Below are 15,389 nucleotides of genomic sequence, written 5' to 3'. Positions count from 1 at the left end.
AAAACAATTTTACCAAAGCATAAATTGCTTTGAAAAGTCGCAAAATATTGGCTTAACTTGGGAGTTGCACAATAATTATGTGACTTTTGGCATTTTCACGCCAGTTTCTCCCATCTCTTGTCTAATTAATGGCGAGTTTTGGCGTTCCCTTTGCCAGTCACTGACTGGAGTAAGATATATGCAGGGCACACCAACTTTTCAGATGTTCCTGATTTATGACATAAAACACAGGCAGAAAATTGCCAGTCTTGATGAATCGGCACCTTGATGTCTTCAAGTCCTTTTCACATGTTAGTATCTCCAGTACATGTGGTGACAGTTTTCACACGTACTGGAGACACTTAGACACATAAACCCATTTAAATCAATGGGATTAAATCAATGGGATTAAATCAATGGGATTGCGAACGTGTCTGTATGTTCACACAGACCGTGTGTCCGTATGACCCACTTGTAGACATTTCCTTTTTATTTCCGGCAGCATGGACCGGAATACGTCTCGCACATGTGCACATGAATGACATAAAGTGTGCCATCTGTGTGCCGTCCGTGTGACACGTACCGGACAAGAATGCAGAATAGAAATTACAGATGTTTAGATGTGCAAAGATAGAGGATAGATATACAGTAAACTATACACTCACTGCACTAATTATGTATCTCACAAACATCTATCTATCTATTATCTATCTATTTAACTCCTATCTATCTATATCTTTGCACATCTTTAACACCTAAACATCTGTCATTTCTATTCTGCATTCTATTCCAGTACGTGTCACACTGATGGTGCACACGGACGCCACACGTATGATTCATACGGACACTGATAGCATATCCTCAGATATTGTTTTAAAAATCCCATTTATCTGCTGAAAAACTAATGTGGAAAATTTGAATATTCTGGAATGTGAAAAGACGTAAATTCTAATTTCCATACATATCATATTTCATTGTGGCATATAATATGTAGTTAGGCTATTAGAAAGTATTTTATAGGGCAATCTGGTCATATAATTGTGTACTTAACGGTATACTGAAACTTCCCATCTTTGCTATCTGATAAGACAAAGAATTGTTAACATGTTTTTGTGCTGCCTATGGACTCCAGAAAATGAACATTTCAGTTAACACATTTTTCACATTCTAGATGAATTCATTGATGGTTGCTAGTAGTATGTATGCTATATGTATGTATGTATGCTATATGTATTGTAAGATGGCTGCTCACATATCCCCACCCCAGGGCGTCTGTATAAAATGAAGACCGAGTGTCTCATTCAGTGTCTGTGGCTGGAGGTGTGGAGAACTCCAGAGTGTTTGTGCTAAAGGACACTGACCGTGAGCGGGTGAACCCGCCATATTATATGGACTGTTTATTTTCTGTTTTATTACACTGTGCCGGACAAGGCTGTCTTTTGTTTACTTCTAAAAGTGTGGTTTATGCAGGCATAATAAACCTGCCTTGGACTTTTTGAAGAAACAGTATCCTGTGTCTACCTCTAACGCGGCTGAGTGAGTACCAAACTCTACAATTGGTGCTAGAAGCACTGTCACGAATCCCAAGGGGCACTGTGACTGCTATAGAAAACCGTTTATGTCCTGGGTGAAGGCCGCCAGCCAGCAAGGGATGACCGGAAGCATGGAGGAGCAAATAAAGCAACTGGTGCAGGCTAACCTCCAGCAACAGCAGCAGTAATGGCAGCAGCAGCATCAACAGGAGCAGTGGCAACAGCAGCAGCAGATGCAGCAACTACAGCACAAGCAGCAGATGAAGCTCCTGGCTGAGGTGATCCGTGGCAGGGCAACGGCCCCACCCCCTACTACAGGTGATGACTCTCACGTGAGGAAGACGGTAAGGAGAGCATTCTAAAAGATGACCCCGGGTGATGACGTAGAGGCGTTCCTGACTGTATTTGAAAGTGTGGCTTAACGGGAGAAATTGCCTCCGGAGCAGTGGGCGGAGGTGCTGATGCTATATTTAACAGGGGAGCCACAGAAGGCCTATTATGACCTGGCCTTGCAGGACGCAAAGGAGTACACCAAATTAAAAACTGCGATTTTGGCGCGCTTGGGAGTGACTGACTGTCAAGGCGCAATGGATGCACCACTGGGCCTATTGCAATGACAAACCTCCCCGGGTCCCAAATGTTCGACCTCCTACACCTGGTGCAAAAGTGTTTGCAACCTGAATCTTCCTCCCCAGCACAAATGGTTGAGAAAGTTGTCATGGACAGGTTCATACACTCCCTTCCGAGATCGGTGCAATCCTGGGTTGCCCAGGTAGATCCCTGTAATGCAGATGATTTGGTGGAAACGTACCAGGCGGTTGAGAGTTCATTGGGGAAACAAGGGTCGTAGCATCTCCATACTGGGGTTCCCAAAAGGGGGCGGACACCCAAAAGAGGTGAGCTAGAGCCACATCTTGGGGGTGTCATAGAGCCCAGGAGGGGTCTGAGTTGCTGCCAAAGATCCCGCCCCATAATATAGTATGTTGGAGATGTCACACCCCAGGTCACATAGCCGCCCCTTGCCCCATGACAACTGAGCCAATGGACTGCAGCGCAGAATGGCTTTGCTCATATTTTGCATATTCTGCCTGCAGTGCTGTCCCTCAACCAGGCGAGGGACCGCAGGCATGCCTCGTGTCAGTGAATGGTGTGCAAGTGACTGCTCTGTTAGACTCGGGGAGTTTGGTAACCCTAGTGAGGGCCACAAATCTTCATTTTCCTGGAAAAAAGGTTGGCGTCCATTGTATCCATGGGGACGCTAAGGACTACCCTGTGGCCCGAGTGGTCATAGACACAAACTGTGGCACTACGTCCCATGAGGTGGGCGTAGCTAAGGTCCTGTTGCACTCTGTTATAATAGGGCGGGATTTTGCTTGTTTTGGGACTTGTGGGAGAAAGGGAGGAAGCCAGGTTGTCCAGACAACAACCAGGTTGCTCCTGAAGAAACCTGCCAACGTGTTTCCTTTTTGTGTGCTGGTTGTGGATGAGGATGAGGCAGCATCCCCGGAGGCCAACCCCCCTGAACTGGAGGTGTATCCGGAGGGAACTTTGGAACCGCCCAGCTCAGGGACTTAACCCTACAGGGACTTAACCCGTACAGATGCAAGGTGTTAGATATGGCCCATTCACATGTCTTAGGTGGTCATCTGGGGGTATAAAAAACCCAAGAAAGGATTCTTCAGAGGTTCTACTGGCCCGGGTGTCACCAAGAGATAGTGAATTATTGTAGTTCCTGTCCCACCTGTCAACTGACCTTCCCGGTGGCTCACTTCCGTAGCCCTTTAGCGCCTGTGCCTATCATTGAGGTCCCGTTCGATCGCATTGCCATGGATTTAGTGGGACCCCTGGTCAAGTCTGCCAGTGGACATCAGTACATCCTGGTGGTACTGGACTATGCTACTTGGTATCCAGAGGCCGTACCACTCCAAAACTCCTCCTCCAAGTGTATAGCCCGGGAGTTGGTCCATATCTTTTCCAGGATGGGGTTGCCTAAAGAGATCCTAACTGATCAAGGGACTCCGTTTATGTCAAAGGTAATGAGGGAGTTGTGCAAGGTCCTGCATATCACACAACTGAGGACCTCAGTCTACCACCCACAGACAGATGGCTTGGTGGAGAGGTTTAATAAAACCTTGAAGGCCATGTTGAAGAAGGTTGTAGAGAAAGACGGCTGGGACTGGGACTGTCTACTGCCATACCTTCTATTTTCCATCAGAGAAGTCCCACAGGCCTCTACTGGATTCTTCCCTTTCGAGCTGTTGTATGGCCGACACCCCCGTGGACTCCTGGACGTGGCAAAGGAGACCAGGGAGGCGGAATCTACATCCTACAGGAGTGTAATCGAACATGTAGCCCAGATGCAAGAGAGGATTGCAGAGGTGATGCCCATTGTGAAAGAACACCTCCTCAAAGCACAAGAGGCGCAGTGGAGCGAGTACAACATGTCAGTGAGGGTGAAACGCTTCAACCCTGGGGATCGGGTACTGGTCCTGATACGGTGGAGAGCAAATTCCTGGCAGGGCCCCTATGACGTGGTTGAAAAGGTTGGCGATGTCAACTATAGGGTCCACCAACCTTGGAGAAGGAAGGTGTACCACGTCAACCTGATAAAGCCATGGCGAGATAGGGAGCCCGTGGATGCTCCTTGTGTGGTGGCGAAGTCGGAAGCCGATGTGGGAGACGTCAAGGTGGCAGAATCGCTGCCAGTCACGTGCCCAGAATCAACAATGCCAAGAGTTGCTGCAACGGAACAAGGACCTGTTCTTGGATCTACTGGGGTGTACTCAGATCGTAGAACATGACGTGCTTACGGAGCCTCATGTCCGAGTGAACCTAAAGCCATATAGGATTCCTGAAGCCCGGCGAGAGGTAATCTCGAAGGAGGTGAAGCGCATGCTGAGTCTAGGTGTCATTGTAGAGTCCAAGAATGGCTGGTCCAGTCCCATAGTCTTGGTGCTGAAACCAGATGGAGAATGGTGGTTCTGCAATGACTATAGGAAACTAAATGAGGTCTCTAAGTTTGATGCGTACCCAATGTCAAGGGTAGATGAACTAATTGAAAGGCTATGGCCGGCCATGTACATTACCACCCTTGATCTTAGAAAAGGGTATTGGCAAATTCCTATGTCCCAAGAAGCTAAGGAGAAGACGGCCTTTGCAATGCCGGATGGGTGTTTACAATACACCAGGATGCCGTTTGGGTTTCAAGGAGTTCCAGCTACCTTCCAGAGAGCCATGGACCGGATCCTAGTTCCCCATAACAAGCATGCAGCGGCTTACCTGGATGATATCGTGATCTACAGCCAGGATTGGGGAAGCCATCTGAGCAAAGTCCAGGCGATATTCAATACTCTACGGAAGGCGGAGTTTTCCATCAACCCGAGGAAATGTGCCATGGGCATGGAGAAAGCCAGATATTTGGGCTATGTCGTAGGCAGAGGCGTGATAAAGCCCCAAATAACTGGTGGCACTTGATTTCTCAAAGGAGTTTGTGGTTCAGACGGACGCGTCAGATGTCGGACTGGGACCTGTCCCATCACAAGAAGTGAACTGGGAGGAGCACCCCATAATGTATTTAAGCCGGAAACTGACATCTTGTGAGAAGAATTACTCCATAGTGGAGAAGGAATGTTTGGCCATCAAGTGGGCTTTGGACACTCTAAAATACTACCTCTTAGGCAGAAAGTTGCTGGTATCAGACCATGCCCCACTAAGGTGGATGAGAGAGAAGAAGGGGAACAATACCCGAGTGACCAGATGGTTCCTAGCCCTCCAGGACTTCAGCTTCCATGTAGAGCATGGGCCTGAGAAACAGCATGGCAATGCTGACGCATTGTTGAGGATCCACTGTATGTTAGCAGAAGGTGCCAAGCCCCCCAGCTTTGGGCGGGGGGGGGGGGGTATGTAAGATGTATAAAATGGGGACTGAGTGTCTCATTCAGTGTCTGTGGCTGGAGGTGTGGAAACCTCCAGAGTGTTTGTGCTAAAGGACACTGACCGTGAGCGGGCGAACCCGCCATATTGTATGGGCTGTTTATTTTTTGTTTTGTTACACTGTGCAGGACAAGGTTGTCTTTTGTTTACTTCTAAAAGTGTGGTTTATTCAGGCTTAATAAACCTGCCTTGGACGTTTTTAAAGAAACAGTATCCTGTGCCTATCTCTAACGCGACTGAGTGAGAACCAAACCCTATAGTATGTAATATGTATGTTACATGTATGTATGTTATATGTATGTAGTATGTATGTTATATGTATGTATGTAGTATGTTGATATATAAATACATGATAACAGGTGAGCTGAGCTGTAGCCCGTGTTATGCAGCTCATATCAAACTGTAGGTTTCTTCTGAGCCTCAAGTTTGAAGAATGCTTTGTACACAGGTTTACCATGATTTGCCACAGTTTTGTCATGTATAAATTTTTTTTCAGGTGAAACATAATGAAAATGTTCACTTGTAAAAAATGGAAAGCCAATTTCACATAGCAAAAAAGCCATCAACTGTTCACGCAGTTTTGATGCATTAATCAGCATGGCCGTGGAACTTTTTAAATCAACTAATTAAAGAATACTATAGGTCCAGCATTATTCAACAGCGAGGAGTACCAATATATTGGTGAAAAGACTTCATATCAGAGTTGAAAATTCAGATCTACAATGCTGGTAGCAGTTGTTTCCTCCGCTGCTTCTGAATTATAATTATAGTCTTACTATTGAATTTCTTGGCCATGAGCAGAACAGAAAGGTTTTCATTCACACTCCCCAATCTGCAGCTGTCGATCTGGAGATACTGCAGGGCGCGGGCTTGTAGGAACTGTTTAAACATGACTCTGTTGTGGCACTGGGCAAACAAAAATGCAGAGACTTTAGTATTGCCAGATGATCTAGTGAAAAAACATTGAGGTCTGTTCACATTCTGTAAGGTATTTGCTGCAGATTTTGTTGTAGAAATTTCTGCAACTATGCCTTTCATCTGAAACAGCTTCATTCAGATGAATAGAAACCTTTCAGTTGCAGAAATTTCTGCAACAAAATCTTTAATGTGAGAATTCAGCCTTAGGTTACCACGATGAGCGCTTGGTGTGTTTTTGAAGCTGCAGAATTTCTGCACCTATTACGGTATTTAATTTATGTTACTTTTGCTTTTTTAACATGCATTTTTATTGCGTTTTTTGTCTCTTGTTGGTGTGCAAAACTTTATTGATATAGTTAGGTTAGGATTAAACGTGGTTTCCCTATGTTTCCATTGCAGAAACTCACTAAGAATGTATGTGTGTTTTTTACCTGCAGATTTCTGCATCTAATGCAAGTCTGTGGGGAAAATCCACACTGAAAACTCCGCGTACCCACAAAAGAAATTGACATGCTGTGGAATTGAATCACGCAGCGCAGGTCATTTTACAATGCGTTAAAAAATAGCTCAGTGGTCATGAGATTTTTTTAGGTCCCATCCAATTTGCTGGAAATTTAAGACGCTGCATTTTTGACAGCAAAAATATACAGTGTCAAAAATGTATCAAGAGCTCATCATGGGAACTTAGCCTTAGGGCTCATGGACATGTCAGTTTTTCACATACAATAGGTATGCATGTTTTTCACCTGTAGCACTCGTACCTGTGATGGTCTATAGGGCTGTTCACGTCAGTGATTTTTTTGCGGACTGAGTGGTCCGTGCAAAATTGCTGAGATATGTCTGATATTGATCCGAGTGAATGAAAGTCTATGGGACTGTGAAAAAAAATCAGACAGCACTCCGATGCTTAAGGCCTCATTCAAACATCAGGTTTTTTACTGATTAGAAAAAGAAAAGTTTCTCCACCTTCTCCTATCTATCAGTCAAGGGAAAAATAGACAGCACACAGATGGCATCCAAGTGCAGTCTGATTTTTTCACTGACCCAAAGACTTCCATTGCCATGTTTAATCTGACACTCGGATCAATATCGGATATGTTGCCGATATTTTTCAAGGAACACTCGGTTTGCAAAAAAATCCTGAACATGTGACAGGCCCCATAAACTGTCACAGGTATGAGTGCTATCCGTGAAAGAAATGGATCGTATTCATACGTGAAAAACTCATGTGTGAATAAGCCCTAACACTTAAACATATAAGAGCCGGATTTTAAATATTTTAGAAACAATAACCCAGCTCAATACCTGTGGCCTTATAATATTCATCTTATACTAATGGCAACATATTCTAAAGCACCTTACACTTAGGGCCTCATAGAATATGCCTGTAATTTAAAGTAGTTGTCTCAAGTTCTTAAAGAGAACCCGTCACCTCGGAAAATGTTATTTACCTTCAAATACAGGGTTAATCTGCAAATAAATAGTGTTACAATGCTGTCCAGTCACCTTACTGTGTGGCTACCAGGAGAAAATTAACATAGCTCTGTCATGTGGGTATGCAAGGAGTAGTGTCCCTGCGCTTCTTCTATGCATTATAGAATCATAGAATCATAGAATCATAGAATGGTAGAGTTGAAGGGGACCTCCTGGGTCATCTGGTCCAACTCCCTGCTCAAAGCAGGATTCACTAGATCATCTCAGACAGATGTCTGTCCAGCCTCTGTTTGAAGACGTCCATTGAAGGGGAACTCACCACCTCTCGTGGCAGCCTGTTCCACTCATTAATCACCCTAACTGTCAAAAAGTTTTTTCTAATATCTAATCTGTGTCTCCTCCCATTTAGTTTCATCCCATTGCTTCTAGTCTTTCCTTGTGCAAATGAGAATAAAGATGATCCTTCTACAATGTGACAGCCCTTGACATATTTGTAGACAGCTATTAAGTCTCCTCTCAGTCTTCTTTTTTGCAAGCTAAACATTCCCAAATCCTGCAACCGTTCCTCATAGGACATGGTTTGCAGACCAGTCACCATTATAGACCTAGCTTTGGAATGGGAAAGGGCACATTTCGGACCAGCGGTGCGACCATACCACAAGTTGGAACTGTCATTCTTCAGGAGCACGCCGCCCCCGGCAACTAGGAAGCCAGGAAGCAGAGGAACGGTGTGCTCCTTCACAAACAGCATGGGAACACCATTAATTTGTTATAATGTTATTTGAAGACAATGGTCATTTTTTGCAACCATTTGTCATAGCTCCAATGCATCTAAAATAGAAAAAAATCTGAAAACATAATTTCACAAGTGTCTACAGCTCCCATGTGTTCTTATATTTTTGTATAGTTACAGACTAAAAACAAAACCTGTTCAGTCTAATAGTAAGATCACACTCCCTTCTATCTGTCATCTACTTCTAGCTAATGTTTGCATGAATAATTTGATTTATTTTCCTTGTTGTGTATATATAAGATAGTCTGGTTAGATAATAAGTGACAATAAACAGTTTCTTTTAACGTTACAGCTATTTAAATGTGATCATTCAGATAATATCTAGTATTCTTCCATGTACTGTCAAAATATGAGTGTTTTTTATGCTTCTGAAAGATACTTCTATCTCTGCGTGGAAATCCAGCCAGTAGGGGGTGTACTTTCTAATAGACTTGTCAGCTTGCTATGCTACCAGTGCTATTAATTAGTTCAAGAAGCAGCAGACTCCTGTTTGTCTGGCTTTAATCCAGTCCCTCTTGTCAAGGGTCACTGGGACTGCAGCTGTTAACCTCTCAGATTCCTGTAATCTCATAATCTATAAACACTCATGGCAGCTGTCTCATGCTGTCCCTTTGATATGTACAGCAGCACTCACTTGTTCTCCTGTAGCCACTCCGATTCCCAGTGGTGCTAAAGCCTAAATAGAAAAGAACATCACCTTGAAGCATTTTTGGCAATCTTGACCACAGAATGATTAGTTATCACAGCATATCATTTTTTACAGAAGATTTATAATTTATAGGTCTACTGGTTTGTCTGATTCAGCGGTCATAATGAAGACCTTGGTGACTCAGTTGTTTAGCTAAAATTTAGCGTATGTTCACGCAACTGTATATTCAGTCCAAGTTATCCGTGTGAAAAAATTGCAGAATGCAATCGGATGAGACTCACCAATACAAGACTATGAGTGGGCAAATAAAATCAGATAACATATGGATCAACTGTATCATATTTTATTTTTATGGACCCATGGCAATTCTTTGAGGTAGGAAACTATATTTGGTCTTGTAAATTACTGCTTATGTAAAAAAAATGGAGAATACATTGATTGCACGCAGATGACAGTACAGATGAAAAACATGTTTTTTTTTGGATGAAAATCAGACAATATTTATACACACTCATGTATGTGAACGTAGCCTGCTAATTCCTTAGTCTTTGCTTAAACTGATTTTTTTTTAAAGAAAACCACATTTAATTTTACATTAACCGCTTACCAAGTTTACAAGTAAAAACCCAACGTTGAGTTGACAGTGTAATTCCAACATGGCACATGCAGTTGTGTGCTCATATTGCCAATACCATGACAAGCACTGACAACTGATATCAACAAACCAAATATTACAGCCTCAGAGTAAAAAATTAAAAACAGGGGAGCGATATCTATAGTAGCAAAATACTGCAGTAATGCTGCTGGAGCAAAGTGTGTGGAATTAGCAAGTGAAAACTTGAAAGGAGATCCAGTTTCATGGTCCCTTCATTCAAGGCTAGGTTAAGTGGAGGTCGCAGAGGCTAATCACCTCTGATCATAGTGTAAGGGTCATTCGTGCCAAGGTGTTCTGTTGCGAGCCTAGGCACCAGTGAAACAGATTCCTTCTTTGGGTGTGTTCGATGTTACTCCTTTCAGATGTCTCCCATTTAGGCCGCATACCCCCAGATAACACAAAACCCCCAGATGTAAAGCAATAACAAGGAACGATTCAGTCCATTTTATCAAAATAAAGTGGACTTTACTAGTGGAACTGGTGAAACATATATATGTGGCACCCCAGGTCTGGTCGCCACAGTGGCAGCAATGTCATGTCTGAGAGCAGGTGGGAGGTTCCCTAGTTGGGGACAATTAGCATGCAGCACCTCCTGCCTCAGTCCAGGGAGGGGAGAAACCTGCCCTTTATAAACCGATAGGGACAGGTCAGCAGCAGGCTGAGGCGTCCCTGTAGGCAGAGGAGGAACACGAGGCCAGGAGGGGAACTAGCAGAGTTTGTCCTGACCAGAGACCTACTAAGCCGGACACTGGAGTCCGAGGCTGTGAGGGTTATAAGCCCAGCAGCAGAAAACCACCACGCAGGGGACTTCAAGTCCTCTGGCCCAAGGAAGCCCGGAGGCTCAGCCACACGAGAGGGACCACTTCTGCCCTGGAGGGGTGAGAAGCATGGAAGGCCCGAGTCGCCAGTCATACGGGTGAGAACAACATGGTACACTCAGAGACGTGGGCTACCACTACACTACAGCGGGATAGCCAAGAAAGAGGGAAGTCAGTGTAGCACCCTGAGGACTCGGCTGCTACAGGGGTATTGCACCTCGACCCAGAGGTGTGGTATTCCACTCCCGGGTAAGGATGGAGTGTGGGACTGAGCTCAGTAGGCTGCATGCACTACATACATCCCATTTCCGGGGGACAGAACTACGGTACTCCCACCAAGTATATGTGCAGGTACGACAGCGTCTGTCCCTGGCTGGAGTGGGAGGGGGGTGGAACATCCCAGTAGTGTAGGGGCAGATAGGGGGAGTACTCTGGGTAAAGATAGGAGCTCATTGGGTGCTGGTCACCTGGGCTCACACATAGAGGGAGTATATATGGTGGGCACCATCTTAGGACAGGGAGAGCAGAGCTGAGTGAGTCTTTAGGAAGAGTTCAGCCAGGAGGGCTGACAGGGAGCTGTGGCTCCGGCTGGGCCCAGCTCCAGAGCCAGGCCTGCAGAGGAGAGAGGAGAAAGAAAGGCCCAGAGTGGAAGACCAGAGGGAACCCTAAGAACCCAGAATCAGACCAAAAAGGGTGAAGGGTTGGCGGACACGGGTACCGGAACCCGAACTGGTGGAGGCCACTTATCCTCAGCCAGGAACCGGAGGTCGTGGTCAAGATTTGCCACGACCCTCACCAAATCCACCAGAAAGGCACACCAAGTATAGGGTCAGGGAACCCAGAGGAGGTTTGACCACCAAGAGACCCGAGGGAGCCGGCCAAAGGTGGATCCCTGGTGGGAACGGCCAGAGACAGAGAGAGAGAAGGGAGCTCAGGACCACACTCCGGAACTGCCTGGGGGTTAGCCGAGTCCAGGACCTGGTGGACGCAGCACGGCTCGGGTGGTCACTCAAGGCCAGAGTGACTGAGAGAACACCCGTGAGTAAAAACCCTGAAACTGCATCTCCTGACTCTGACTCTTCTTACTGCACCATCACAACCCCCATCATCTTCACCTGCTGCCCTGAGGCCATACCCCTCCCGTTGGGGGTTATAACATCATCGCTGCACCCATACCACCGGCCTCAGCGGACTGTTCTGCAGCGGCGGCTGCAAAGCCGCACTCAACGGGTGGCGTAGTCGACATCCAAGTTAACATCTACTGCCATAGACTGCCACTTAGTTTGACACCCTGGGCACGGACCGGGTCACCGCCACGAGACTACAACCCTCAACAGATCCGGCTCCGGGTAAGCTCCCGCGTGCGCAACGCAGCGCGACACCGGCCCAGGGGCGCGTCATCAGCATGGTAGGCCTACAAACTCCCCCTGACCAGCAGGATTTCCCAGTTGCTCTCAGACTGACCAGGCCTCCATTGTTAACTTGTATTCCGGACGGGTCCCTTAATACCACCAACAGTAAAGACCCTGAATTGCATGACAGACTCCATGTGGTTACTGCTGCTCCCGCGCACCATCACCACCAACATCCCTATTTACTGCCCTGAGGCTATACTCCTCCCGTGGGGAGTTATACTATTCTCTGCTGCATTTCCAATACCAGCCTCAGCGGTCTGCCCTGCAGCGGCGGTAAACTCTGACCGCAATCCATGGGTGGCGTAGTCGGACATTTAAATATCATAAAACCACACAAATAGACTGCCACGGGTTCGATCACCCTGAGCCACGGGACCGGGTCACTGCCACGGTGACTACAACCCCCAGCATCTACAAAAAGGCCCGGTTCCGGGTTCCCCACACGCACACGGCCCAGGAGGGGCGTCATATACAGGAGTAGATAGCATTTCTTGTTTTACACAGAGGCATATGTGGAGACACATCACTTATTAGCAACAACCTTTCAGCAATGCTTGACTTGAATGCTCCATTCTTTCTATCTGTCCTTCACTGACCACAGCCCACTTTCGGTGTTACCCGTGCCCCTGCCTGGTAAGTTCAGTATTTCTTTACTAAAACACCCAGGTCTGGCATACACATTGCCTCTTCAGCCCCACTTCACCTATGTTGTCTCAGGGTTACTCACAACTATACCTCCTTGGGCTCCTGGCTGCACCCACTGCAGCTGAGCTCTCTCTTTGTCTGTTCCACTTCACAGGATTCAGGATGTTCTGACTGTATTAAGATCCATACTACCACCTTATCCAGTACAGTTACAGGGCTTGTTACTAGAGATGAGCGTTGTTCTACTCGAACTGTTCGCCAATCTCAAATTCGAGCTGTTTTGGGCGGTGTTCGAGCCGTTCGGCGAACACGAACAATTTGAGAAAAATTCGGCTGTTCGAGGTTATGTTCGATAACTGTTCGTGCACCAAAATCATAACTGGATTTTTTCTCAGTAATGATGAAAATTAATGTTAATACGCAGTTTGAGTGTACAGCGGGGTGGGGGGAGGGGCAGGGGATGGATCTCTGCAGGAACAATGAAGATCTCCATTTTTTTTTCTCTTTCCCGCATTTGCAGTGGGGAGGTGCAATCTGTCAGCCTATCAGCAGCGCACACACGGAGCGAAGTGCTTTTTTTCACACAAGCAAGGGCATGTGTCATTGGCAGTGTATGTCACATGTCCTTGCCCTATAAGACCAAGCCATTTTCCCCGTCGCCACCATTTTCTCACTGCTGCAGCTGCGTGTTAGACGGCACCGCTGTTGCTGTGTGCGCTATACCTTGTTAATTTCAAGCCAATTTTCGCACAAATATACAGATAGCTTGGGAGTAGGGAATAGTTGTGATTGCAGTCCTTTTAAGGACTAGGTTACAGCATTTCCTACGACTTTTATCAGGGAGGTCTGTGCTCTTAAATAGATAGGTTGTGGGAGTAAAGACTAATTGTAATTGGAGTCCTTTTCAGGACTAGGTTACATGAGTTCCTATCAGTTTTTGCCAGGCAGGTCTGTGCCAGTGCTGTGCAAGTTTTTTTCACAGCATTTGGCTGAATCTAGCAAAGCTAATCCTTTTTGGCCTATTGCAGAGTGTGTTAGTCAGTGGAGTAGCCTATCTGTGTTGCAAGATATAACACCTGTGTATAGAATACCAATTTTTTTACTGCACCTAGTGAAGTAAAATCTTTTGGGCATAGCATCATTCTATTAGTCCATCTATACTGACCTCCATCAGGTTGCAAACTGAATATAATTTTTTTCTGCATCTAGCTCTGAAAAAATATTTGGGCTTCTAGCAGTGTGTGGGACTTGGTCTATTAGTCCATCTATACTGACCTCCATCAGGTTGCAAATTAAAAATAATTTTTTTCTTCATTTAGCTCTGAAAAAATATTTGGGCTTCTAGCAGTGTGTGGGACTTGTTCTATTAGTCCTTCTATACTGACCTCCAGCAGGTTGCAAATTGAATATAATTTTTTTCTGCATCTAGCTCTGAAAAAATAGTTGGGCTTCTAGCGGTGTGTGAGACTTGGTCTATTAGTCCATCTATACAGACCTCCATCAGGTTGCAAATTAAAAATATTTTTTTTCTGCATCTAGCTCTGAAAAAATATTTGGGCTTCTAGCAGTGTGTGGGACTTGGTCTATTAGTCCATCTATACTGACCTCCATCAGGTTGCAAATTAAAAATAATTTTTTTCTGCATCTAGCTCTGAAAAAATATTTGGGCTTCTAGCAGTGTGTGGGACTTGGTCTATTAGTCCATCTATACTGACCTCCATCAGGTTGCAAATTAAAAATAATTTTTTTCTGCATCTAGCTCTGAAAAAATATTTGGGCTTCTAGCAGTGTGTGGGACTTGTTCTATTAGTCCTTCTATACTGACCTCCAGCAGGTTGCAAATTGAATATAATTTTTTTCTGCATCTAGCTCTGAAAAAATAGTTGGGCTTCTAGCGGTGTGTGGGACTTGGTCTATTAGTCCATCTATACTGACCTCCATCAGGTTGCAGATTAAAAATAATTTTTTTCTTCATTTAGCTCTGAAAAAATATTTGGGCTTCTAGCAGTGTGTGGGACTTGTTCTATTAGTCCTTCTATACTGACCTCCAGCAGGTTGCAAATTGAATATAATTTTTTTCTGCATCTAGCTCTGAAAAAATATTTGGGCTTCTAGCGGTGTGTGGGACTTGGTCTATTAGTCCATCTATACTGACCTCCATCAGGTTGCAAATTAAAAATAATTTTTTTCTGCATCTAGCTCTGAAAAAATATTTGGGCTTCTAGCAGTGTGTGGGACTTGGTCTATTAGTCCATCTATACTGACCTCCATCAGGTTGCAAATTAAAAATATTTTTTTTCTGCATCTAGCTCTGAAAAAATATTTGGGCTTCTAGCGGTGTGTGGGACTTGGTCTATTAGTCCATCTATACTGACCTCCATCAGGTTGCAAATTAAAAATAATTTTTTTCTGCATCTAGCTCTGAAAAAATATTTGGGCTTCTAGCAGTGTGTGGGACTTGGTCTATTAGTCCATCTATACTGACCTCCATCAGGTTGCAAATTAAAAATATTTTTTTTCTGCATCTAGCTCTGAAAAAATATTTGGGCTTCTAGCGGTGTGTGGGACTTGGTCTATTAGTCCATCTATACTGACCTCCATCAGGTTGCAAATTAAAA

At 45.0% G+C, this 15,389-nt stretch overlaps 1 protein-coding gene and 1 long non-coding RNA gene across 2 annotated transcripts in view; one reads left to right on the top strand and one right to left on the bottom strand.

Annotated features, from left to right (window-relative positions):
- LOC141265707 (uncharacterized) overlaps positions 1 to 15,389 on the top strand; it is a 179,109-nt gene that overhangs the window by 5,123 nt on the left and 158,597 nt on the right. The window lies entirely within an intron of this gene.
- The window catches only part of ENOSF1 (enolase superfamily member 1), a 78,672-nt gene that overhangs the window by 10,249 nt on the left and 53,034 nt on the right, over positions 1 to 15,389 (bottom strand). Inside the window, exons 12-13 of the mRNA XM_073679129.1 lie at positions 9,224 to 9,265; positions 6,221 to 6,350 (exon numbers count right to left, since the gene is read on the bottom strand). Of these exons, the coding sequence (XP_073535230.1) occupies positions 6,221 to 6,350; positions 9,224 to 9,265 (172 nt within the window). The remainder of the gene's footprint in view (positions 1 to 6,220; positions 6,351 to 9,223; positions 9,266 to 15,389) is intronic.

This window comes from Phyllobates terribilis, unplaced genomic scaffold (assembly GCF_046119375.1).
Source record: "Phyllobates terribilis strain yellow unplaced genomic scaffold, ASM4611937v1 Scaffold_4__5_contigs__length_816908805, whole genome shotgun sequence".
Taxonomy (NCBI): Eukaryota; Metazoa; Chordata; class Amphibia; order Anura; family Dendrobatidae; genus Phyllobates; species Phyllobates terribilis.
Note: the sequence above shows the minus strand (reverse complement) of the source record. Positions and strands in the feature narration are given on the sequence as shown.